Raw genomic sequence first — 27,580 nt, forward strand, 5'->3', positions numbered from 1 at the left:
TTTCCAGGGCTGGGCCAAAAGGGAAAGGCGAGCTAAGGAAGACCTTTAGAAAATGGTCAAGGAGGAGCTGGGACAATAGAGCTTGGGTGTCTGGAAGGGCACTTCCCTAAATTGTATGCAAACTTTAATTTAGATAGCCAAGCAGGCAGGTACCATGAGGCCTTCCAATTGGGAGGATATTGTAAAATTCTTAAACCAGTTGGAAGGGTCGAAGACTCACCAGCATGGGCAAGGCAGTTCTCAAGTGGGCGCATTAGGACAAGGAAGAAGCCCCTCCCCCGGATCCAGAGCAGTACGCGGAAGCAATGGTCTCTTATGACTCACGGATCTGAGCAAGGAGGCAACAACTCATTCAAAGAAAGACCCTGCTAAAGCCCCTTGCACGGAGTCAACTATAGCAGACATGCAAAGGGAGATGCCAAAGCCTGAACCTACAAAAATACCACCTTATGGGTGGAAATGTTGGGGTGGGAAGAGAAGGCCCAAGGAACCAGAATAGACAGTGTTCGAAGAAGACCTCATCACCCCCGAACAGAGAGAGCCCCATGCCTTCACCCGCAGGAATGGCAGTGGAAGTAATGCACAGGGCAAGGGCGAGGCATCCGAATGCACGGCCCATCGAAGTGCAGTTTCGAAAGGCTAATGAAAGGACCGGCATTGGGCATGCCTGAGGAGTAAGCAGCTTGAAGAGAGCTTACGAGCCACGGTATGCCCCCAAACGCCCTATCAAGCTCATCTTAGGGGGCATTGCCACGAAGGAGTAACCAGAATAAGGTGGCTGGAACAGGCCGTAAGGAATCCGGATGGGAGGATCTGGACCATGTTGCAATTCAGGAACAAAATTTTTTGAAACCTCAATTGTGGGCATTGCTGCTACTACTACTGTTGTGGCATCCACCATGATCGCCAAGTGTCGATGGCCAACCAGCCTGTTTGATCGCCAAGTGCCCCGGTGGCCAACCAGCCCGTTTGACCGCCACCCAAATTATTGACGGATTGATCATTGTGCAACAAATCGGGTCTTCTTGTTTTGTAACAAACTTGTAACAGCTTCTTGATGAACGGTTGGTACTCGTGGTTGTAATGGAAAAAGGGGGATTAGTCAAATAAGGGAATAGGGGAGTGAGAGTGAGTCTAGTCTACCCGACTAAGGCTATAGAAGTGGGTACATCACTGTTTGGATAGAGATACATGTTGAGTCTACTCAGACTCTAAGGAGAGAAACGTTACCAAATACAAACACAAGAGAGTTGAGAGACCAGTTCATGGGTATAGTTCTTCTAAGGCATTGTATCGTAGCATTCAGGAATGGAATGGGTCTCATCTCACTATTGCTTTGTATCTATTCATCTCTATTTGTGTTGTGTTCAATCTTGTGTGTTATTCCTATCTGGATGTGATAAGTTGTCTGGAATCTGGATGGCCATAGGAACTAACTTGCTTGTATTCATTCTCAATCTCCCCGCACTTAGGCAGATGGTAGCTCAACATTTACGTGCTGGCTTATCGCATTGGGCGCAATTGTATTAGCTGCATCTCCTCCGACTAGGTGGTTTGGACCACACAAGTGTTGGGTCCTAATAGACATCGACACACTCACTCTCTTTCTAACTTTCTCTGAGTCTCTCTACTTCACTCGCACTCATTCTCTCTAACTCTCTCTCTTTACCTCACTCTCATTCACACACTCTCTCTCTCCAACTCTCAATTTATCTTACTCTCTCTAATTCTCTTTATTTCTCTCAATCTGGCCAACTCTCTTTGTAACTCTCTCTCTCTGCAACACACTCTCTCTCTATTTTCTTGATTTCTCTGAAATTGGACAACTCCTCTCTAACAAACTTTCTCTCTCTAACCCTCACTCACTCTTTCTCTCTCTAACTCACTCTCTTTTCCTTTCTCTAACTCTCTTTATAACTTACTCTCTTTACCTTTCTCTAACTCACTCCCTAACTCTCTCTCTCTCTCTAACACTCACTCTTTCTCTATTCACTCTCTTTACCTTTCTCTAACCCTCTCTAACTCTCTTACTCTAACTCTCTCGAACTGGCCAACTCTCTTTAACACTCTCTCTCTCTCTCTCACACACTCTCTCTCTAACTCTCTTTACCTTTCTCTCTCTAACTCTCTTTCTCTGAACCCCCATATCTCTCTCTCTCTCTCTCTCCAATTTATCTCTCTCTCTCTCTCTAACATTCATTCTCTCTCTAACTCACTCCCTTTACCTTTCTCTAACCCTCTTTCTTTCTCTTTCTAACCCTCTGTCTCTCTCTAACACTCACTGTTTCTCTAACTCACTCTCTCTTACTCTCTAACACTCTCTAGTATTATCTAACTCTCTCTCTCTCTCTCTCTCTCTGCCTCTCACTCACTCTCTCTCTATCTCTAACTCCCTCTATTTCTTTCTCTAACTCGCTCTCTCTCTCTCTCTCTCTCTCTCTCTCTCTCTCTCTTTGTCTCTAATTCTCTCTCTAACTTTATCTATAACTATGTCTCTTTGTCTCTCTCTAACTCTCTCTCTAACTCTTATAGAAGAAGATTAGAATGGAGGAGTTGCCACATGGGGCAGCTAGAAGCCACCACGTGGTAGCTCCCAAAAGATGATATATATATATATATATATATATATATATATATATATATATATATATATATATATATATAGAGAGAGAGAGAGAGAGAGAGAGAGAGAGAGAGAGAGTAGTACTAGTAGCAACACTAGTAGTATAGTATAGTATCTAGCTCTCTCTATCTCTCTCTAGCTAACTCTCTGTCTATGTCTGTGTCTCTTTGATTAACTCTCTCTATGTCACACACACACACACTCTCTCTCTCTAATTATCTCTCAACTCTCTCTCTCTCTCTCTCCCTCTCACTCTCGAACTCTATTTCTCTAGTTCTCACTCATTAACTCTCTTCAATTCTCTCTCTCTCTCTCTCTCTCTCTCTCCTTAACTCTATCAATCTCTCTTACTCTCTCTAACTCCCTCTATTTCTCTCTCTAGCTCACTAACTCCCTCTCTAAATTTATCTCTCTCTCTCTCTCTCTAACACTCACTCTCTCTAATTCTCTCTTTCTGACTCTCTCTTATTCTTTCTATTTCTCTCGAACTGAGAGAGAGAGAGAGAGAGAGAGAGAGAGAGAGAGAGAGAGGTTTAAAAAGAGAGAATTAGAGAGAGTGTTAGTTAGAAAAAGGTAAAGAGAGTAAGTTAGAGAAGAGTTAGAGAGAGAGAGAGAGTGTGTGTGTGTTAGAGAGATAGAGAGAGTTAAAGAGAGAGAGTGTGTGTTAGAGAGAGAAATGGCTAGTTCGAGAGAAATAAAGAGAATTAGAGAGAGTAAGAGAGTTTGAAAGAATTAGAGAGAGAGAGAGAGATAGAGAGTTAAAGAGTTAGATGATTAGAGACAATTAGAGAGTGAGTTAGAGAAAGGTAAAGAGAGTAGGTTAGAGAGAGAGTTAGTGTTAGAGAGAGAGGGGGAGGGAGAGTTGGTCTAAATCTTTACCTTTCTCTAACTCTCTCTCTCTCTCACTCTCTCTAACTCTCTCAAATTGGCCATCTCTCTCTCTCTCTCTCTCTCTCTCTCTTTGCCTTTCTCTAACTCTCTCTCTAGAACTTATTCTCTTTACCTTTCTCTAACGCACTCTAACTCTCTATGTCTCTCTCACTCACTCTCTCTCTCTCTCTCTCTCATTCTCTCTTTAACTCTTTCAATCTAGAGTCTTACTCTCTTTAATTTTCTCTCTCTCTCTCTCTCATTCTCTCCTTAACTCTTTCAATCTCTCTTACTCTCTTTAATTTTCTCAATTTCTTTCGAACTGGCCAACTCTCTCTCTCTCTCTCTCTTTTTCTCTCTCTTCTTTAATTCACTCTCTTTACCTTTCTCTCACTTTCTCTCTCTCTTTAACTCTCTTTATCTTTCTTTAACTATCTCTAACTCTCTTTCTTTACCCCCCCCCTCTCTCTCTCTCTCTCTCTCTCTCTCTCTCTCTCTCTCTCTTCTTTAATTCACTCTCTTTACCTTTCTCTCACTTTCTCTCTCTCTTTAACTCTCTTTATCTTTCTTTAACTATCTCTAACTCTCTTTCTTTACCCCCCTCCTCTCTCTCTCTCTCTCTCTCTCTCTCTCTCTCTCCCTCTCCCTCTAATCTAACCCTTTAACTCTCTCTCTCTCTCTCTCTCTCTCTCTCTCTCTCTCACCCTTTAACTCTCTCTCTCTCTCTCTCTCTCTCTCTCTCTCTAACACTCATTGTTTCTCTCTAACTCACTCTCTTTACCTTAGAGTAATAGTATGGTATAGAAAAGTAGTAGTATAATATAGAAGAGTACGAGTATATAGTATAGAAGAAGAGCAGAAAGGAGGACCTGCCATGTGGGACAGCTAAGAGCTGCCACATGGCAGCACCCAAATAAGGTATAGAAGAAGAAGACAACACTTGTAATATGAAGCTCTAACTATTGAACTTATCAAGTTTCTACCAACTTGTGAGAGGAACTTATTACAATGATCACATTATTGATAATTAAGTATTGGCCATTGATCATTGACACTTGTCTTTCTTTTGCAAATTTTAAAATCTTGATGTTGATTAATTTCACTCATCATGTTTTTTCAACCTTGTGTACCTCATGACATAAAGATACTTGTTGGGATAAGCCACAAAGACAATCTTCATAAACACAAAGATCATAGTCATAATTACATACTTGGAATCTATCATGTTAACCACTTATAACATTATTAAATATGCATGCATTTCATGTTAATGCATCAATAGAGGATGAGATGTTTTCAAAAGAAGGCCCCTACAATTAACAGAGGATGGGATGTTTTCAAAAGAAGGCCCCTACAATTAACAGATTAAGGGATTGTGTTGACCATTTTAATCACGCTCACGTGATTGGGAGCATTGAACTTTGTGTTGTGTCCTCACCATCATGATATACTCATGATTGAATGATTATGATCAAAGTTAGCAAATATTTGAAGAGCTGATCACACTTCAACATAATTTATGTCTGAATAGAGTATCTAACATTCTTTGCTTTGCATTTCATTGCTAATTAATTTAGAATACAACTAACATGCCTTGAAGTTTACAAGTTTTTGAGGGTGAGGAAATAATGTTCCACGGATATAGAATATAGGGAATTTAAACCGACTTTACCCATTTTCAAGTTTTTTACAAGCAAGTTTTCAAGAGCATATAGAGAATCTTAACCAATCTTACCCATTTTCAAGAGCATATAGAGAATCTTAAGCAATTTCACCCATTTTTAAAGTTTTCTAAAAGCAAGTTTTTTCAAATGCATTAAAAACATTGTTTTTAAAATAAATATATTAATTTGAAAAAAAATCCGATTTATGAGAAATCAAGCTTGTACGAGGGAGGTGCCAGCCTCGTCTTATCGTGGTTGCTTCACCATGTGGCCTGTCTCTACCGTGGGAACACAAATGCGAGTTTTCCCGACGCGTGTACCATTCCTGCTGTAAAAGACAACACTGAAAACTTGGAAGAGATTAGGGTTGCCATTAGGTCTCATGCATGACATAGGTAAAACAGCTCATCAGTGCTGCACGGAAAGCCAAAGGCATCCTTGACCAAAGCAACAGCCAAGCCCTGGATTGCAGGCTATGGCGGACGCACGACACACAGAGGCTTCTACAACACGCGATAGCAGGTTGGTCTCTCCCCTTTATGTTCCTCTTCCCCCCCTCCCTACTATTTGTTCCTCCATAGCTCAATAGCCATGGCTACTGTGCTACCATTACACGATTTTTTTCAGTCTACAGTGCCATGATTTTAGGCTTTTGTTTTTCAAAGCCAGGGTACTGTGTTGTTTCCATAGCCAGTCCATTGTGTCACCTTTCATGTTTTGAGGTACTATTTTATGGTATTGTTTCCATAGCCAGGCAGGTTTTAGGTACTGCCCTACCACTTTTAGGTCACATTTTCCATAGCCAGACCATTTAGTTTTACCATTTCAGCTCGAGTTTTTATAGGAAGGTTGTATGTGTTGTTTTACCATTTTAAATTATAGTTTTCATAGGCAGGCTACTGTACCACCATCTAGGTTGCAGAGGTACTCTGACCGTTTTAGCCATAGCCAAGCTGTTTAGGTTTTCTTCATTGTAGCCAGGACTAATAGGAACCTTTCTAGGTCAGGCCATTGTCTCTTTGCATCTACATAAGGATAATGCCTCTTACATCAGCAGACATGTGAACTTTTGTCGAGGTCATCTACTTGCCTGTATACTCTTTCTTCTCTTCTCAGAAAATTAGTAGCCATTTCATTCACCATCAAAATGCCATAGGCAGCTCTTTAGAAGAAACATGTCTTCCTGTTGTGAAGTTTAAGAGCTTCTTGATACCTGCAAATTGTCTACTTGTGGTGTGCAAAATGCGTCGCCATGGATGGGAGCTACCGTATCATCCCTTTCAGGTATTATGCATTTTTTACCTGTGACTGTCTTGCAAACTGCATCTATTCTTCATGTCCGCATGATCTAGGTTCTAGGTTGGTGTTTGGAAGTGTGTACGTTTCAGTGCAAGGAGAAAAGATTCTGTATATGGGCCATAGGTCACTTGGTGGCGGGGTTGGGGTTGGATACTTGGTCTTGTGCTGTAGGGGCTGGTTAGTCAGCAGTGTGTAGGTGAATGGAAAAAAAGCTAGTGGCATGTGTGAGGCCAAACACACTTGCCAAAGTATCATAGGCCTGCATTTGTATTGATCTCGGAAGCCAGATAAAGGGAGACTTAGCTTAACAGGTAACTTAAGATTGGCTGGATTTGAACACTGTGATTAAATACACATGGTGACCCTTTTTCTCCCTAGTTGGCGCTCTCATTTGCAGGGCCATCCAGCTTAGGCTGTTTACAGACTTGATGAGTGGAAGTCAAGTGTACAAATCCTCCCCGCTCTTTGTAGCTGATGGACAGGAGATCTTCCCTGTCCAAGCCCCTGCCTGTCACATGGGCAGGGCTTAGTCTGATAAACCTTCTGGAGGCTTTACATGAGAAAATATGGCAAGAGCTAAAATTATACTATTTGAAGCTCATCACATTAGAATTGGAGGAGAAGGATATTTTGTGTCCTTAGTACCTTAACATGTGGGTTACCATTGTGGTTCACCAGGTCACTGCCGTTGCTGTATTTTTGGCCTTGGTTTTTGCTTTCTACATCTTCTTTCTACCCTTTGTTGAATCCAGCATCTTGAAGATCTTTGTGATTGCAGCCTACTCCCCCATGGTACGTTCAATTCTTGAGTTTTTCAAAATCTACAAAAAAAATGCATTACAACATGTGTGCGCGCACACACGAGAGAGAGAAAGTGGTGTGTGTGTGTGTGTGTGTGTGTGAGAGAGAGAGAGAGAGAGAGAGAGAGAGAGAGAGAGAGAGAGAGAGAAAAGCATCCACACATGCCACATCTGCCCCTTCTGTAACTAAGCTTGCATTTTAATTTATGCAAACACTCAAGCTAATCACTAAGCTTGCATTTATGCAAACACTCGAGCTAATCATTATTTAACTTTTTTATTTTAGCAGATACTACCCAAATTTGTTACCAATTAAGCAGTCATTTTGTCTCTCCTCTTGTGGCTTGCCTTGCAAAAGGCAGGAGGTCACTCGTGCACTTTCTGAGTGCATCTGGATATAGTTAATTTTACCAAGCCTTCAAAGTGACTTTACCAATTTTTCTGCCATCTCCTTGATTTTCGCAATCGGCTAGGTCTGCATGGGGCTCCGCTCTCAGGCAGCAAATAGTACACTTCTTCACTTCAATACAAGAGAGGAGAGAGAGATAAAGATGAGGGAGAGAGGACCCAATAGGCCTTTCTATACCTTTTTTCAGGCTGGTCATGCTGGTCGACTGGGCCTAGGGACTGGACAATCTGGATGACTAGACCTTTTTGGCTGGTCCTAGCCCCAGAAAGGTTTGCATAGGGCTCTGCTGTGGCTGACTGGGCAGACATGGCGGTGATGACACAAGGCAGCTCGTTGGCAGCAGGCCGGGACAACATATAGTGGCCGACCAGTAGCATTGGTACATATATATACGTGGGTAGCCAAATCATCATAATCGTTTGCTTTCCTTAGCGTTGGACTTCACAGAGCTTTTCCCCTGTAGGCAGAGTGTTAGCTAGGAGTGTACAATAGGTCATAGGGCTGTAGTTGATGTTTTCACTCAGCCATATCCATTGTACTAGAGATTCAGTTGTATTACTTCTTGCTTGTACAGAATACAGATAGTAGTTTAGGACCGTGTATGTTGTGTGTGATACCGCCGCACTCTTCTTTCTATCTTTGAATACCCTAGCACATAGGCACACGTGTTCTACAGTTGGTACCAGAGCCTAGTGAACTTGCAAGTTTTTTTTCCCTTTTAGGCACGCTTGTGCGTTGATTATTGGATAGGCTAGAGTCCCTGGGCTCCAAGAGTGGCACAAGTCCGAGGCTCCTGTTGCCTTGCAGGTTCCTTATACATGCATGTATACATGCATGTTTCATCAAAAATGACATCATTGCTGTGTATAATCTTTCTATTCACTGGATCCCAAAGTCTATACCCCGTTTCACCTCTGTCACCATATCCTAGGAATATACATTTGTGAGACTTAGGATCAAGTTTGGTGCGTATTTCCCTGCGTATGTGCACGTACGCAACGCAACTAAACACTCTCAAGTGCTTGTAGGACGGAGGCTTCCCTGTCCATACTTCCTCTAGCACTTTCCCACCAAGCCTCGTGTTAGGTGACCTGTTTATAAGATGAACGGCTGTCATAACAGCTTCAGTCCAAAAACCATGAGGTAACGCAGCATGTGACAACATAGAACGGACCTTCTCCTGAATGGTCCGGTTCATCCTCTCTGCTGTCCCGTTTTGTGGAGGATCATAAGGAGCAGAGAGCTCCCTTTTGATGCCTTTAGCATCACAAAAGTCCTGAAACTGTTTGGACATATACTCTCCACCATTGTCGGAACGCAAAGCCTTCATGTTTTGCCAGTTTGATTCTCAACATGAGCAACAAACTTCTCAAACACTGAGAATGTATCACTCTTCAAACGAAGAGGATAAACCCACACCTTGTGTGTGGCATCATCAATAAAAGACACAAAATATTTTGCCCCTCCCAAAGAAAGCTGAGGCATCTCACATACATCTGTATGCACAAGCTCTAACTAAGCATCTTTCTGTCCAAGAGCTTTCTTGTGGGGGCACTGGAGTTGCCTGCCATATATACAATGCTCACAAAACTGAAAACTTGAGAACTTTAGAGAAGGCAAGTGGCAGAGTCATCTTTGATGATGATGGACATCATGGACAACAACCAAGAGCTGTAAATCAGCCATTACAGCAACAAAACCAGCCCTTAAATGGTGCTGAAAATGGTCCAAATGGACAGCCAGAGATGGCAGAAGATATCCCTATGGATATCCCACAGTTAGAGGAGATACCGGGCATGATCTTTCAACCTTATGGCATGGAACAGGAGCCACCAATAGGTGATATGCAGGCTGGACAGCAACTTGCAAATGATGATCATTGGGTACGGAGGTCCACAAGACCCTCCAGACCCCCTGATAGGTTTGTTCCAGGGGTTGACTACTTGATGCTCACTGACTGTGGGGAGCCCTCTTGTTATAAGGAGGCTTTACAGAGGGCAGACAAGGCTCTTTGGGAGCGTGCTATGAAGTCAGAGATGGATTCTCTGCACAAAAATGGAACATGGAAGTTGGTGCATTTGCCTACAGGCAAGAAGGTTTTGCCATGCAAGTGGGTTTACAGGCTCAAAGTTGCACCTGATGCAAAGCCAAGATACAAAGCCAGGTTAGTGGCTAAGGGCTTTAAGCATGAATATGGTGTGGACTTTGATGAGATCTTCTCTCCAGTGGTCAAAATGACCACACTTAGAGCTGTATTAGCTTTGGTTGCTCATGATGATCTGGATTTGATTCAGATGGATGTGAAGACTGCTTTTCTTCACGGTGATCTCCATGAGGAGATATGTATGCAACAGCCAGAGGGTTATGCAGTGAATGGAAAGGAGAAGCTTGTATGCAAGCTGAAAAAGAGTCTTTATGGGCTTAAACAGGCACCAAGGGAATGGTATCATAAATTTGATACATTCATGAAATCCCAAGATTTCAGGAGGAGTGACATAGATCACTGCTTATACACCAAGAAAGCTTTGGATGGCAGTCTATTAATCCTCATCTTGTACGTTGATGATATGTTGATTGCCGGGAAATCTCGTAAAGAGATGGATGCCTTGAAGAAGAGGCTGCATCAAACCTTTGATATGAAGGATTTGGGTGATGCAAATCACATTTTGGGTATGCGGATACTTCGGGACAGAAATCAGCATGTGTTGTATTTGTCTCAGAAGGAATACATTGGCAAAGTTTTGCAGAGGTTCAATATGGAGGGGGGGAAGAAGACTAGTACTCCTTTGCCTCCATATGTGAAACTCAGTGCTATGGACAGCCCACAGTCGGATAGTGACAGGGCTGATATGGCCAAGATTCCATATGCTTCAGCTTGTGGCAGTCTCATGTATGCCATGGTTGCTACCAGGCCGGACATTGCATTTGCAGTGGGAGTGGTTACTAGAGACATGGCCAACCCTGGCAAGAAGCATTGGGAAGTAGTGAAAGGTGTCATGAGATACCTGAAGGGCACACAGGATATGTGCATCTGCTTTGGCAAACAGGATGCATTAGTGCATGGTTACACGGATTTGGATTATGCCGGTCATACAGATAACCGGAAGTCTACTACCGGTTATGTGTTTACATTCACAGGAGGTGCTGTGTCATGGATATCCAGGATGCAGAAGTGCACTGCCTTATCTACTACAAAGGTCGAGTATATTGCAGCCACAGAGGCTTGCAAGGAGGCATTATGGCTATCTCGGTTAGTGGTTGATTTGGGTTATACAGGGGATATTCCATTGTTGCATTGTGACAGTCAGAGTGCCATCCAGTTGGCAAAGAACCCCGTCTTTCATGCAAAGACGAAGCATGTGGATGTGAAGTATCACTTCATCAGAGAGGTGATAGAGAACAAGCTGATTCAGCTTGTCAAGATTCATACGGATGACAACCCGGCTGATCTGTTGACAAAGAGTTTGCCTCCAAAGCGGTTTGCTCATTGCAGACACTTGATGGGCATTGGATGAGGCCAGTTTCAGCCTTGATATGGCCTTGTATATTATCATGTACATGCTGATTTTTTCTTTTCCTTCACTTAAGGGCACATTGCCTTTAAGTGGGAGGTTGTTGGGGTAAAGGCATTATGCCCACCCTTATAGTGTGTACAAGCCCATAAGTTTTATAGTACATAGTACACTTAGTACTTTTAATGTACTAAGTGCACTATGTGCACTAGAGCAAATATACATGTGTGATAGAGGAGTCACACACTCATACTTTGTGAGTTGACTTATCCCCACATGTCTCTCTCTCTCTCTCCCTTCTTCTCTGTGTGTGTCTCCCACATGAAACCCTAACTGTTTCAGCTGAGCTTCTTTAGCTCCCTTCAGCATTGACACGATCCCACAACTGTGCATGTGCCTCCCGGTCCTTACGAATCGACGGTAACTCCCCTTCCTCTACCTCCGGCCGTGGAATCCCAACAACGATGAAATCAGCAAGGTCGTATGACTCCAGAACAGATTCCATCATAACCTTCCATATGCCGTAGTTATTCCCGTCCAACTGATGGTCCACTGGGAACGTGGGGAGTGTCGAGATCTTCACACGTCTCTCAGCCATCTCAAGCAGATCTGCCATTGCGGGGATGTAACCATAGCCAGGTACGGGACGGGACGTATAATACGGCAAAGTATAGGAATGGGGAAAGGGGCGAACGAGCAGAGATGAGAGAGAGAGAGAGAGAGAGAGAGAGAGAGAGAGAGAGAGAGAGAGAGAGAGAGAGAGAGAGAGAGAGAGTACCGTACCGTGTGAGGTTGGAACTTGGGCGTGCAGGTTTGGGAAGCAATAGAGCGCACCAGAGCGCACGCGGATCCCAAAAAAGCCTAGGCATAACGTTAAACGTTAGCCTGGCAAATTTTTTAATTAAAAAAAAAACCTCACGTTTTTTTTCAAAAAGACGTTTTTAATCCAAAAAAACGTCCCGTCGAGTATTTTTTTTATAAAAAACGCGTTTTATAGCTGCTATGGATGTAACTGAAAAGGGTGGGTGGGTGGAAACAAAGAAGAACTTACACCTGCAACAAGTGGCTGTCCAGCAAATCAGCCCGCCTTCCTCTTACTTCTCCTCTTCCTGAACAGTCCAGAACAGTCCACCAATCAGCAACACAACAGTCCCCCTCTTGCTCACAAAATTCCCAAGATCTATCAAGAGCCTAGGGCTCTGATACCATGTTTGAATATGCAATGGAGATGATGACAAAATCTGTGAATACAAGAGCAAGTGCAGAAAAAATACAGCAATGGGGAGAGAGAGATAGAGGCGTGTCACTCTGCTCTATATACACAAGAAAATCCCAAAAACTAGATACAATGGCATGGGGGCAATGGGGCCATTTTATATGGCCCCAAACATGCAGTCGGCCTGCATCAAGGACAGCTGACATGACACAAAAGCCCATGACCAGCATATGACACCAGTCGGCCAGCAGAGAAAGAGTCGGCCAGCTTCTGAGAGGTCCACGACCAGATCACAACAGTCGGCGTGCTCCTCCAAAAGGTGAACACATGCAGTCAGCCAACTACTGGGACATCCTGCCATCACAAGGCAGCCACCCAAGCCATGGAAAAATAGGGAAAAATGGGAAAAAAATATGGAGAGTGGGGAAAAATGAGAAAACGCCTAATACAGGCGGGCACACCCACAACAGAGGCCCTGGTGTATATGTATAGACAGGAGATGACTTCTAACAGAATGACCCCAAAAATTGAAGCGACCGCACCTGAAGCCAAAGATTCTCCACTTGGTGCAAAGAGAACCTGTGAAGACACTCCCTCAGAGACCTGGAAACTTCCTTTGTTCATCCCTACGGCCTAATGCAATGAAGCATTGCTCAACGCGAGAAATGGAAAAAGTTGAGACATGCTCACATGCATCTCCTTCACACTCATCCTCTGGTTCTGAAGAAGCCGCCTCCTCACACTGCTCCTCCAGTTTTGAAGAAGCCGCCTCCTTGGATTGCGCCTCCAAGTTCCTCGAACAATCCTGAGAGTGTCATGTCTGCGACTCTCCCCCACTAGAATTGTTGCTGTCCTCCGTGGCTTGAATGGAGCAATCTTTAGGAATCTCCTTGTCCTTTTGCTACTCGACTTTTTGCAAAGTTCCAAACTTGGAACTCTCCCACGTCTCGAGGCTCATAGCAAGACGAACTGCGTCACAGGGCTAGGCTGATGTGCACAAACATCTGCGTGCAAGGACAATTTCAAACCATCCACAAAGCGCTCAACTTGCTCCGACCACGAACGGTTCTTAGGAGCATGGGCAAAAGCTTCCAAAAACATGCTAGGTAGTCGCTCACCAGCTCACCTTGCTTTTAGGCAAAGCGCTTCCATTGCCGCTTGAGCTCACGATAATAGTCCACAAGAATAAACTGCTTCAAGACCGCCATGTGGGTAGTCATTCCAACAAATTACTTAGTCGTGCCTAAGATGGTCTTCCCACCATAAGAGGGTGGCACCTATCAAAGCCATACACCAAATGGAGCTGAAAAACATCTAAACCACCTGCTGCCACCAATGTGGCAGCCATCTCGCGGGTTCAGTTGGTGAAGACCTCTTAGTCCATCTTCCCATTGAACTTGGGAGGAGGCTTTAGAAGCTTCAATAACTGAGTTCATTCCTCATGAGGCGTGGAGGAATAACTCAGCAACCCTGTAGTACCTCAACGTCGAGCTAGTGAAGGAAAATGGGAACTATCGGTGAATCTGGTAGAGAGGAACTCCACGAAGGAGACTGTCGATGACACAAACGACGTCTCTTATGTTGAGTATGTGCAAGTGTAGAATGATCCTAGCCAGACTGAGAGCGAAGCTCATCCTCAGTACATCTTTACTTGCCTCCAAAGGAGTGAAAAATCCCCCTCCAAAAAGTCACTTCGTCCTTGGAATTGTCATGCTCCTACTGAAGAGCATGAGCCTCGGTAGCATCCAAATCCGTAACACTAGGTGCTCGGGGTGCCGACTCTATCCAATTGAAATGGTGAGATATGGCCTCCATGCTTGCTTTGACACCCTGAAATAAATCTGCAAGCTCTGCGAGATCCATAACAAGTGGCCCAAAAATAGGGATAAAGAATGATGGAAGCCTTTCACCCTACTCTACACACCACAAAAATAAAAAAGAACCCAAATAATTACTTTTCGCAAACCAACCAAAACGAGACAATTGCTCCATTCCTTTGACACTCATGTGTCTCAACCGGCTATGCCACATACAGATTTCCGGCAGCTCGGTTGCATTTACATTAGCATGGTGACAAACACCAGCATGCATGAAGTAAAGAGTGTCCACCTTAGAGCCTCTGGCAACAACCAGTGAGCCCTTACTAATCTTCCACTTTCCACTACCAAATGTGGTAACATAACCAGCATCATCAAGCTGTCCAGTAGAAAACAGGTTCTTCTTGATCTCAGGCACATGCCTGACATCATGGAGCATAAGCTGTGAGCCATCTGAAAACACAAGCCTCACATCACCTCTGCCAAGAATCTGGCATGCATGGTTGTCACCCAAATAAACTACTCCTTCATTGCCAGCAGTATACTTGACAAACAAGTCTCTGCAACTTGTGACATGAAAGGAGGCACTTGAATCAATGATCCATGAGTGCATACCATGACCATCTCCTGCATGGAGTGAATGGGCATCAAGTGAAGACATGAATAGGACTTCATCCTCACTGTCACCTGCATGTGACACATTGACTTCTTCAATCTTGACTCCACTTTTGTCCTTTGGCTTTGCATCTTTGGCTTCATCTTTGTCTTTGTCTTTTCCTTTGCCCTTTTCCTTTCGATCATTCTTCCATTTGTAGCATTGCTTTTTAAAATGTCCCTTCTTGCCACAATAATGGCATTCCAAGTCCTTTTTGGAGCGGGACTTGCTCCTTCCCCGTTCTTGGCTTTTACCCCTTTGCTGGGATCTCCCACGTGCATTCATTGCATTGGACTTTCCAACAGAGTTGTTCTTCCTGTTCATCTCCTCTTGAAGGAGAGCACCCTCCACATCTGCATACGACAGCATAGCATTTGAATTGCTAGTGGCTGTCCTGAAGGTGTCCCAACTCTCTGGCAAAGTGCATAAGAGAAAGGTGGCTTTGAACTCATCGTCCATTGCCAACTTTTGATTGATGACCTGGCTGACAACACCATTAAACTCATTTAGATGGGCTGTCATAGACGCCCCTTCCTTCATTTGAAGACCTATGAGTTTCTTCAACCAATACACTTTGCTTGAGGCACTTTGCTGGGCATACAAGTGTTTCAGCCCGTGTTTCTGCTGTTTCCAGCCCCATACAGAGTGCTGGACCGTCTTCCGGAACTTCTCAGCCAGTCCGGACAGCCTCTACATTATCTCCCACACGCTCAGTCGTCCCTTCTTCATCCCCGGCTGCGTCCATTACAGCTGCGGATACTTCCTCTTCCACATTTGTGAGGAGGGCTGGTCCACCCCGTTGGGTCCAGCAATTACTTCGAGATTCTGGCCTTTTTGACAATCAGTTGCATGACCAGGTCTCTACTTCTTCATCCGGTCTGAGGAGATCTTCTCGGGTTCCCACTCCCACAGTGAATTATGCTCTTATGAGTACTTTGCAGACGATTGATGAGCCCGAATCTCCAGAGGAGGCCCTTGCCCAACCACAGTGGTGACAGGCTATGGAAGCCGAGATGTCCTCTATTGAGAGGAATCATACATGGGATTTAGTACCACGGCCTTTACATCAACGAGTCATCAGTGTCAAATGGATCTTCAAAGTCAAGTTTCATGCATATGGTACTTTGGATAAGTACAAGGCCCGTCTTGTTGCTCGTGGATATGCTCAAAAGGCCGGCAAGGACTTTGATGAGACATTTGCTCCTACAGCCAGGTTTACTTCCATTCGTATTGTTTTGGCTCTGGCTGCTTGTTTCAGATGCCCTGTGTTCCAGATGGATGTTAAATCTGCCTTTTTGAACGGTGATTTAGGGGAGGAAGTTTATGTGGAGCAGCCTCATGGTTTTGTGATTCAAGGACATGAGGACCATGTTTACTTGTTGAAGAAAGCTCTTTATGGTCTCAAACAAGCACCTCGTGCTTGGTATCAAAAGATTGATGCTTTCTTGTTATCTCTTGGTTTTGAGAGGTCATATGCTGATCCAAACCTCTATGTGCTTCTTTCTGATGGGGATATATGCATCATTGTGCTTTATGTTGATGACCTCATTCTTGCAGGCTCACAGATTGAGTTGGTTACTCAGGTTCAGTCTCAACTTTCCCTCACGTTTGAGATGACGGACCTTGGCTTACTTCATTATTTTCTTGGTCTAGAGGTTCGGCAGAGAAATGATTGCATCTACATTTCCCAGGAGAAGTATGTGAAGAAGTTGCTTGCAACTTATGGTTTTACAGATTGCTCTCCTCTCTCTTGTCCTATGGATCCCAATGCGAAATTGTCTAAGGAGGATGATACACCTTTGGTGGATTCCACAGAGTACCGGCAGTTAGTTGGCTCCTTGCTTTATCTTGTCAACACCCGACCGGATCTCTCTTATGCTATGAGCGTACTCAGCCAGTTCTCTTCAGCAGCTCAGAGATCTCATTGGCAGGCAGCTTTGAGAGTGCTTCGGTATACTTCATAGCCTTGGTGATGCACTAGTGACTCGTCCTTGGACAAGGGCTCACAAAATATATGGTGCCCGGCCTCAGGTCTTGTACTTGTCTGTATAGTTATGTCGACGTAGCATCCAAGTGTAGGATGCGTGTGACAATCTATCTCTTTGGAGTATTCCTATGCAGGCGTAACGTTAAAATGTGTCAAGGCAGGCCCAATGAGAATTTTTTCTTGCTTCTTGTGGGGTTCAGACCTCTGTTTATCACTAAATATTTGTTTGCTTCAAGCAAATTCATCTTTTGGCTCATAGGATTTGTGCCTTTGTATTATCTAGATTTTGCTTGCTCTATGCAGGTCATGGTAGTCTTTGTACTTTATATCTGGTGTGTGGCAACTGATCCAGCAGATGTTCGAATACTGAGTTCCAAGAATCATAATTTATCATTACCATCATTCAAGAACAATGTAGACTCCTCAGTGGTGTCTTCTAGGCTTCAGGCTGAGCCTCAGGCAAAGAGGCATTCAGATCTCTCTCTTACCTTGGGCCCCCTTCCAGCAGTTGATTGCTGTCTGGGTCATACATGCATACAAAAATCAAAGGCAGAAGTGTCTTTATCAGAAGATGGCATGTTTTACTGCAGCTTGTGTAATGTGGAGGTAAAGACCTGGTTTTTGAAATGTAATTTTTCTCTTCTGCTCCTTAAACAGTTATAACCTTAATCTTTCAGCAGGTCTTTAAGTACAGCAAACACTGTCGGGTTTGTGACAAGTGCGTGGATGGCTTTGATCACCATTGCCAAGTTAGTCTCTAATTTTCCTTGAGAAATATTTATGTTAGTCAGAAGAAAGCCAGATTTAGTTGATGGCCTGGGGTGCATGCGTTTTTGTATGTTATTTTTTCACAAGTTGCTTACATCAAAACTATTTAGGGAATGGCATGCTTAGCTTCTTCCTTTTTTTTTGGCAGTGGTTGAATAACTGTGTTGGTAAGAGGAACTACAAGGGTTTTGTCATCCTCATGGTGTCAGGAGTTATCATGGTAATGGAATGACATCTTGCTAGATTTATTTTGTTGTTGAACAAGTCAGATATTGGGAAAACTATCCAAAGTATTATAATGGCATAAATTTTTGGGAGTGTTTACTTTGAGGTGCCTGTTTGTAGAATCATTGGGTTTTGCTCTACTGCATATATGCTCTCTATGGTGGGGAAGCATGAACTACGTATACGAATCATCTGTGGGTAATGCATGCCAGACCGGCTGTAATCAGAACTGTGAGTACAGCCAGGACTGCCTGGCAAGCACACCACTTGTCTGGGCATTTGGGGAGACTGTTATTATGGGAGCTGATGAGGGCTTTCATTCACAGGATACAATACCTCCAGCACCTCTTATCACTGAGCTATTGGTTTAAGGCTCAACTGTGGGACCCTTGCCACCTATCTGGCCCATGAGGACATTTTTTTTAAATGGGAATCAATGAGAGCTTTTATTCACATTCTACATAACTTCCAGCACCCTCTTACCCCTGAGCTTTCAGTTTAAGGCTCAAGTTCTTCTTGCTTAACAAGTCCTGCCGGTCCTGCACTTCATGCTCCCTATTCTCATCAATATTCTAGCCATGGCCCTTTCAACGAGGGTCAATTTACAAGCGCTATCGGCCTTTATGTTGAAATAATTGAGAGTGGGAACGGTTCTCGTTGTCTCTCTAGATAGATTCAAAGGTTTATAGAAGGGCATGCATACCACATTACCTACTCTATATCTGCTCTTTGGCCGTACCATATCACTTTGCATAATGGAGTTATAGCTGTTAAGTTATTGAATATGCTCTGACGTAATCAAGACTCTCCTCTATTAGGTTTCATAAATAATTGGAACGTTTTATGTGATATCTCCATCATGTAAACAAAGGGGTAGCCTTGTCAATAGTAACCATGGTGGTGCTACTGCAGGAGTGATATCACCCAAGTATGTTGTGTGCATTCAACCTTCTTCACTCACATCCTTTTGTCACATTGGCACTTAGACAAATAGACCCAGCTAGTTTTGTGTGATTTCTAAGTGATGAAAGACATGTGATCTGCAATTTTCATTTCACTTAATGACCAGGCTTTTTCTTTTTGGCTTGACATGGCAGTTCATCGTGCAGTGGTCCTCTGGACTCTGGATCTTAGTTCACCGCTTCTTGTATAGAAGGCACTTTGAAAGTATCATTGCATTGAAATTGGGTAGCAGCTTTTCATCCATGGCGTACGTTCTTGTGGTGGTAAGCAGAGATCAAGACCACAACCATCCTTTATACCTGTGGTAGCTTTTGGTGTCTAAATCGTCAATCGAATTGTGCAGGTTTTGTGTACTATACTGGCGATGGCCACCACTTACCTTCTAGGTCAACTTACCTGCTTTCATGCCCTTCTCATAAAAAAGGTAGGTCTGAGTTCAGCACTCTGCAACAGTGGTTTGGCATAGGTTATTTCTTTTGCGGGCATTAAGAAAGCCTCTGTCAATCATTTGAACTTGTAGGGAATCACTACAGATGACTGCATAAGTGCAAAAAGAGGGCAAGAGGAGGCAGAGAGTAAACTTCCACGAAATTCTCTCGTATCACCAGCAAACCTCCTTCCCACAGCCCATGGTGAGGCAAGCTCTGCAAGAGTTCAGCAAGAGAACACTGGGCAGACACCTCCAGGCCTTTTGTTTGACCATGAAGTCGTAATCTCTCTCTCCATGCACCTCCTCACTTAGACAGGGATATGAAAGTTGCAGCTGCACCCGCACTGGCACGACCACCCACACATGCACATGCACACTTGAATGTAGTAGTTCTTTAGTCATACGTGATTGTTCCAACTGACAGAAAATGATGCATAAATACAACCTTACCTGTGTGTAGCAAGGGAATCATCATCCGGAAAGCTGTGCCTTGAAGCATGCCACGGATCAAGGTGGTTCATGGAAGGCTTTTGCTGAGACATTTTCCAAGAGGAAGACGTTAATGAAGATAAATCCTTGGAATTCGGCTTCACTGAACAAACAAGACATTGTTCAGGCTGCTACCACGTCCAGGAACAGGTCTTCTACTGTACAACCAATGACTCATTTCTCAAAGAGTCTTGTAATGGCACAGATGGACAGCAGTTTTGACAGTAGTCGAAGTGTTAGTGCAGATTTTATTGCTTCATTAGGAATTAGAAGTGCCAACAGAACCAGTATGAACCTCTTGGATCAGTCCATCCCGAGTACATGGCAAAGTGGCAAACTGCCTCTTGATCCATTTGAGCAACTTGACAGCAGTGAAAATGAGTCCTGGAATTTAAGCCACCAGGCAAAAAAAGATGAGATGCTAATTCCTTTACAAATTGAGGCCAGGAATGTGTTTAAGTCAAGCCATGCATTCTGTGCTGGTGGAGTCTCCTTGCCTGCAGACAGAGCAGCTTCTTCTTCAGAAGCTTTGGATTTGAAGGTTTCGGAGCATGCTTGCCTTAGCACATTCCGTGCATCTGACAGTATAATTGATGTGTGTGATGCATCAGTGTAGATGACAGTTTGCTGATTTTGCTGAAAATTTCCCATGCAGAGTTTAGTGAGAAGGTTTTTGTAGATAATCATCCAAGCAATGCATGCCTAAAAAGAAAGTTCTGGCAGATGACTGCAAATTGTCTACTCCATTCCAAGGCCCCTAAGAGAGTGACACATGACATGAGGGTCTTCACAGGAAGATTTGAAGATAAATTTTATGGAGATTTGATCTCATCATGGATTTGAAGATAAATTTTATGGAGATTTGATCTCATATGGAAGCTCTTGTTGTACATCCTCAATAATCAAGAGCTCTTGCCATACTTTTTTCTTTTCCCAAAAAAGAGACTTCTATTAAGTAAAATAAAATCATACAAAGTGTTACATTCCGACAGCCCTAGGATTAGGGGCATGTGCTAACCCAAGATTAGGATCAAAGGCTTAGCAGGGGTGTGGGGAGGGTTCACACGTAGGCTAAGGGCACTAGCAAAAAGAGGTCTAGATTAATTAATAGCCTAGGGTTAATAATGGCTAAAAGTTTTAATAAAGTAAGAAAGCTAGTAAAGGCCAATAATTATTACTATATAAATGACCTTGGGGTCACATATTAAACACAAGATGAAGTATTCACGTGGTGGCTTGGGGGCCATGGAGCTGCAAGGTGGGTGGTTCGGTCTAGCGGTTGGGAAGTTAGGTTGGGGCCATCGGCACAACCTAGCAAGCTCATAGCAATTAGACCTTAAGGTCGGGGGTGGTTTTGAGGTAATAAACCTACGGTTGGGTGGTGAGTCATTAGCTAGATGTGATGTATACAATATCGAGTAGAGCTTGGATTTGAGAAGTGCTAGAACCCGAGGTACGAAGGATGTACAAGATAGTATCCTCATGTGGGCTGAAAGCCATTGGACCTTGCTGGATGTGCGAAGATCACAGAAAAGGAGAAAAAGCACCTTTTGTATCTTGGCTAAAGACACCCTTGGTGTGGGGAAGCCACGAAGGTCTTAAGCACCCCCTTTGAGTAGCTTAATTTTGCCCTTCTAATGGTAGACAAGAAAATCAAGCGTGCTAGGTGTATGTCAGTTGTGATGTGCACAGAAGAATGGGAATGGTTGGTTTGATGAGGGAGGTAACAAACAATAAAGGTGGTTTGATTAGTCCTAAGGTAGCTATGATAGGCCAACATAAAGGAATAAGACGACTAGCCAGAATTGCTTATAGGCCAGCTGCGGGGTGGCTTGGAGAGTTTGTTGTACAGGCTAGCCGAGGGTAGTGAGTTATGGGGTGTAACTAGGAAGGTTCACGTAGGCCACACATATCATTGGGTAGCCATTGTGCAACACCCCAAAAAGCACCACAATCGAAACAGGCAGCAGTAACCTAAACAAATACGCAAAGACTTGTAGTGGGCAGAAGTTAGGGTAGCAAGCGACGGCGTGGCTAGCTAGTAGTGGGATGGGTAGCACAAGATGGATGTGCACATAGAGATGTAGGGGGTTATGGGAGAAGGAATGCTATAAGAGGCATGGATGTTAAAATGGAAAAAAGTGAGTAAAAGAACAGCATAAGTGAGCTTTTTTTGTGCTAAAGAAGGAGGGGGCTCATCTTTTAAAGTGTGTTTTCTAACTCATTCTGTTATAAATTCAGTTTCTTCCTTCTTATTGGCTTATACATACGTGTTGTGTAAAATTTGCATACGCCATCTTGAAGCTCTTGATCTTCGAAAGCTATAAACTTTGCTTAAGTTCTCTAATCCACCCTAAAGGTTTTTCTTCTAACCTTGCACTTCTTTTTGGTCTATAACTTGTTCAGAAAGCAATAAAGTCCATTACCGAAAGTACTGATTCTAAAAGCGAAAAGGAATTCGTTCGCGAAAAGATTTGCCATTGCTTTTTTCCAAGTTCACATGCACAGAACTATATAGAGTTAGTGGGTAGTAATTATGTGAAGTCATCTAGTAGTAATGGCGTTGAGTTGTTCAGCAATGATGACTTTGAGCAAGTAAAGCCATCAGGATGGCTAGGATTTTGCCCGCCGCTAACTATAAGGTTGGAAGATAAACATGAGCGTGTTATCTAAGATCCCACGAGGGAGGATAGTATTAGGCCCAAGCTTTTTGGCAAGTCTGAATTTCACACACTAAGGTCGTCATATAGTGTGAGGTGGCTATTGCTAACTAAGATTCAAGTCTGAATTTCACACACATTGGTGGGTCCACGAATGGCTTGAGAATCTTGACTTCAAGAGACCCTAAGTAGTGACACTTGTTCTTACATAATTTTTATATAGCCCTTAATTAATAGATTTAATATTTTGAGGCCTTGGCTAAACTGTGTTGGACTCTAATTTATTGCATGCACTTGAGTGAATAGTTCTGTTTAAAACAGTGAAAAGATCACACCAGGCTTTACCTTGAATCCTTGGTGTTATTTGAAGAGCCACCAGATGGATTGGTGTTGACTTAACTCGGGACAGGATGTCGAGTTAAGCAATCTTGTGGTGATGGTCATAATTTAGGTAGGTTTTCGAGTGGCTTATAAATCGTCTGTGAACCAAGGAAAGTCCGCACTCATGGCTGGAGAGCATGCGCCATGACCATCTCATGTAACATTGAATTTTTTCTTATTAATCTCATAATTGTCATTTATAAGGTTTCTTTTACACAATTTTTTTTTACCCATGAGACTTTCGTTTTACCTTTTTTTTGTTTTGTTCATACAACACATAATTGAGGTTAGGTTTAGGTCTTGCTGGTCTCAAGGTCTTACGGAACAAAAGTAACTTTTTGCCAAAATTTTAAAAGTGGCTTTTTGTAATAAATGTTAATTAACATCCTCAAGAGTTATCTATATCTTATTTTATGGAGGGATGTGACACTCTTCCCCTTAAAAAACTAGAGATGTCCTCATCTTGTTAGGTAGGGGTAATTCGTGAGAGTAGATCTTCATCAAGTTTCCATGTTGCAAACTGTCATTTGACTAAATATTCCTTATCTATTCCATATAAATCTTTCTCATGTCTAGAATGATTTCAGTTTTTAACTCAATACGACCCTGAGTCTATAATGTCACTTGTTCATCATCCAAGACATGGCTAGGAGTTGGCACAAATTTCTTTAGCAAGCTAACATGAAAGACATTGTGGATCTGTACACTCTCACCAATCTAAATGCTAGGGCTCCTTATTTGTGACCTTGTTGGGTGCACAATTGTTGAAGTATAATGAGACGTGAGGAACAAGACTCAATCAAACACATGCTAGAAAAGGTAATGAGAAGACACAGTAAGAGAGAGCAAAAACACAAGCATGAGCCACTTCACATACATATGTAAACAAGTTTACTAAATTAGAGTAACACTATCAAGATCCAAGGAAACTAAAATTCCATTACACACACCCAAGTAAGAAAGCAAAAAACTACATATTTCTAATGTGCTTTACAAGTGAGCAAGAGGAGAATTCTCACCCTCTTCTCAAGAATCACGTTAAGAGATAGAAGACTTTGGATTGCCTAAGCACAGATGTCACTATGACTTGTCCTTCTTGAGTACTTTTGATATATGTCTTCTCAATTTCTTAATTCAAAGATTTGTTGACTTGGAAGATAAGCTCAACCCTACCTTGATCCCATACAAAGGTCCCTCAAATGTACATATCAAAAGTCTCCTTAGTCCACATAGGACCTCTAGAAGGATTTTTCTCTATTATGCATACTTCCACACTCCTTCACATGCTATCCACATGCCTCCATAGGCGTATGTCAAGTTTTACTAGAATTATCATTCGATGTAGACATAAGGCCGACTCCTATTTTATGACTCATCACTCGGTTGTATATACATTTAGCACTAAACTCATATCAATGTCTTTATAAATCATACACATGGTATTTACAATAAACACTCCACTCATTCTCACATCCAATACAAAATATTACATAGAAATCCTTGGAATTCTCCATGTAAATAGAAATATTTGGAGTTGAACCATAAAGTCATTAAAGAGGAGTCACTAAGCCACCAACTTCTCATACAAGCTTTCCAAGTTGCAATCAAAACCTTGTAAAAAAGTATTTACATAAGCTTAGCTTCTTATGTAAGCCATTCTTGGTATAAGCATTATTAGCCTACTAAATAATGGGTCTCACATAGATAATCAGCACACATATATATTATACATTGCAATAAAGAAGCCTCAACAAAAGGAAATTTTCGGTATTACATCTGTGGACCAAAATGGAACTCTATCCTCAGAGCTCGACTGCATCGCGGCAAGCTCCACGTGCATGAAATAAAGCCAACTTATCATGATTACTTCATTTGCGAATACGTCCCATCAAGATTCTCTAATTCATAGTGCCATTATCATAGTGTGCCTCCTTCACACGATATGGGCTAAACCACCATGGTAAAAACTTCTTACTAACTCGCTTTTCATGATGAGCATCAAACTCCTTCATAATGTCATTTTTCTTAAACAACTTTATCTTTAGTTTTGCATCAAATGCCTTCTTTTTTGTGATTTGTATCTTCAAAATATTATTCACGACTACATGGCGACATTCATCAAGATAAGGCAAATCCAAAATATTATTCTTAAGAGAGTCCTCCTCTCCTCTAAATTCTCTATGGGTTAAGTTCCTCCAAGTAGCAATATCATACTCAATAGGAAGCATCCCCTCAACACCATAAACTAGCCTAAAAGGAGTAAAACTAGTAGAAAAGCTAGGAGTACATCTATAAGACCACAATGCAGCATGAACCTTCTTATCTCATGAGCTTTTATCTTCCAAGACCTCAACCTCCTTTGTACTCATTCTACATAATGTGTGATTAGCCTTCTCGACCAATCCATTTGTGCTAGGCTTATAAGATGTGGTGACACGATTCTTAATAGAAAACCTATCTGTCAAAGCTACCATTAAATCACTAAGAAAGTTCTTAGCTTGGTCAGACACTATCTCCTTTGGGAACCCAAAACGAGCAATGATCCTTTCATACATAAGCGTGCAATCTCATCCCCTGTTGCACTCTTGATAGGTCTTGCCTTAGCCCATTTGGTAAGATCCTTGATGGCTTCCACAATAAACCAATTCTGCTTAGGTGTGACAAAGAGTGGCCCAACAATATCTATCCCCCATTTTTCAAAAGGGCTAAGAGGAGGGAGTGGTCCCTATGTAGTTAACCCTATTTGCAAAGGTGTAACAAATATTACAAGTACGACAAAAGGCAAAAGGATCCTTAAAAAGAGAAGGCCAATAATACCATACAGTAAGGGATTTTTGAGCAGTAGCCTTACCGGCATAATGACCTCCACATAATCCTTCATGAAACTCCTTAAGAAGATTTTTACCATTTATATGAGAAACCACCTTATAGAAAATCACATCACCACCTTAGAAATAGAGGTTATTTTCAATTATTGTAGAAGGTTGGCTTCTATGTGCAATGCTTTGCTTCTTCTTCTTATCTGCATCATTAGGATATTTTCCCTTTGTAAGACAATCCTAAACTTCTTGAAAACCCTATAGAATAACATCTATACCCATAGTGTTAGCATAAGAAAAATGATCATCCTTTGATTTATTCCCTACATCATCATATGCTCGAGATCAAGTATATGCATTAATATGATTAGACACTGGCCTATCCAAAACCTCAAACTCATATTCTTGCAAAAAAATTATCCACCTTGTAATCCGACAAGTTGGATTAGGCTTATTAAAAATAACCCGTAAATTTCTATGATCAGTGACAACAATGAACTTGTTTCCGATGGTGAAACTTCTTCACAGAAAAGTTAATAGCAAGAGCTTCTCTTTCAATTATATAGTAGCTTCGTGTTGGTATGAGTTGCCGACTTGTAAAACAAATAGGATGGTCATGCCCTTGTTCATTCTTTTGGCTCAAAGTACTCCCAATAGCTTGAAAAGAAGCATATGTGTAACACCAAAAACTCTCTCTCCTAGTTAGGTGAACTCAAAATAGGTGCAATGAGTGCCACCTTTAGCTTCTCAAATAAGCAGTCTCATTGGGATATCAAAAGGTGAGTCCTTCTTCAAGAACTTTCTCAAGTGCTAAGAAATGTGAGCAAAACTTGCATTGATGCCACTTCTCAACTCCCTCCTCAAGGAAGGATCCAATGCAACAAGTTGTCCATGTGCGATGCTTGCCTTCTGCAATCCCATATCTTCCACAATGGAATAAGACCCTTGATCCTTGGAGAGGCCAAAGTTAGCAACTCCCAAGTGCCTTCATAATGGAATAAGGCCCTTGATCCTTAAAGAGGCCAAAGTGAGAAACTCCCAAGTGCCTTCTTCTTCTTCCAACTTTGGTGCTTTCACCTTTTTCCTTCATTTGCTACTTCTGAAGAGGCTTTTCCTCTTCTACATCCTTATCCTTTCTAGATCTCTTCTCTTGAGTACACATATCAATAATACCTTTACCCTTATCTTCAACAACACATTCTTCCTTAGTGGCATCTATTAAATTTACAGGATTGGAGGAAGAAGAAGCTCTCATAGGACAATCTCTCTAATAGTGCCATGAGCTTGTAGAAGATCAAGCCGCAAACTGATCCATTCTTTGCCATGAGTTGAGACACCACCGCATCAAGTGCATTGGAAGTGACCACTTTAGGAGCATTAGAAGAAGGTTTAACCATTGGTGGAGGCAAAATCAACGATACATGAGATTTTGGTTTATGTACATCTTTCTCCTCAAGATTTGATTCCCGACATAGGGCTATCTTCAAGGCCCCAACTAAGTCTTTAGCACCTTCATACTTGGTCATTTGTCATATCTTAGGCTTCAACCTAGAGAAAAGTTACTGTAAGATCAACCCAGAGATAAATTGTCGCGTCTTAGAGATAAATCGCTACAACATTAACCTATCAATCCCTACTATCATTAATGAGGCTTCCTTGACCTTAGCTCTGTGCAAATGTTGTTCGATGTGCTCTCTCAACTTAGTGGTTCGTTCATCATAACCCTTCACAAATTTATTGCTCCAAGAAAGATGTGAGACCTCAATTAGCAATGGATCATACTTCTCATTAAGTAAGAATTCATCCAACAAGGTTGCACTTAGCTTATCCTAGTCACTCAACGCTTCTTCATCTTGCTTCTCTACCACTCAAGAGCCCTTCCCTCTAAAAATGAAGGTAATAATCCTACACAGTCTATAGATTTCCTATCTACATTGCTAATTCAACCCCTTTTAAACTCATGAAGATAAGCTTTTGGATCCTCCCCACCATG

General features: G+C 42.4%; 1 protein-coding gene across 5 annotated transcripts; it reads left to right on the plus strand.

The window, feature by feature from the left end:
• The first annotated feature begins 5,362 nt into the window (after nt 1–5,362).
• On the plus strand, nt 5,363–20,650 carry LOC147635026 (putative protein S-acyltransferase 22). Of its 5 annotated transcripts, none has more exons than XM_086804276.1 (9): nt 5,363–5,679; nt 7,135–7,248; nt 17,156–17,458; nt 17,533–17,601; nt 17,769–17,840; nt 18,943–19,071; nt 19,152–19,232; nt 19,329–19,517; nt 19,699–20,650. In XM_086804276.1, exons 2-9 carry the CDS (start codon nt 7,246–7,248, stop codon nt 20,341–20,343), a joined length of 1,491 nt encoding a protein of 496 aa, XP_086660402.1. In that variant the 5' UTR covers nt 5,363–5,679; nt 7,135–7,245; the 3' UTR covers nt 20,344–20,650. The 5 variants fall into 5 exon arrangements, with proteins under 5 accessions (XP_086660402.1, XP_086660403.1, XP_086660401.1 ...); XM_086804275.1 differs by lacking the exon at nt 5,363–5,679 and adding an exon at nt 5,700–6,441; XM_086804277.1 differs by lacking the exon at nt 7,135–7,248 and having other exon boundaries at nt 5,391–5,679.
• Nucleotides 20,651–27,580: the final 6,930 nt, after the last annotated feature.

The sequence above is a fragment of the Cibotium barometz genome, chromosome 10 (assembly GCF_041138505.1).
Source record: "Cibotium barometz isolate CiBa-2024 chromosome 10, ASM4113850v1, whole genome shotgun sequence".
Lineage (NCBI taxonomy): Eukaryota > Viridiplantae > Streptophyta > Polypodiopsida > Cyatheales > Cibotiaceae > Cibotium > Cibotium barometz.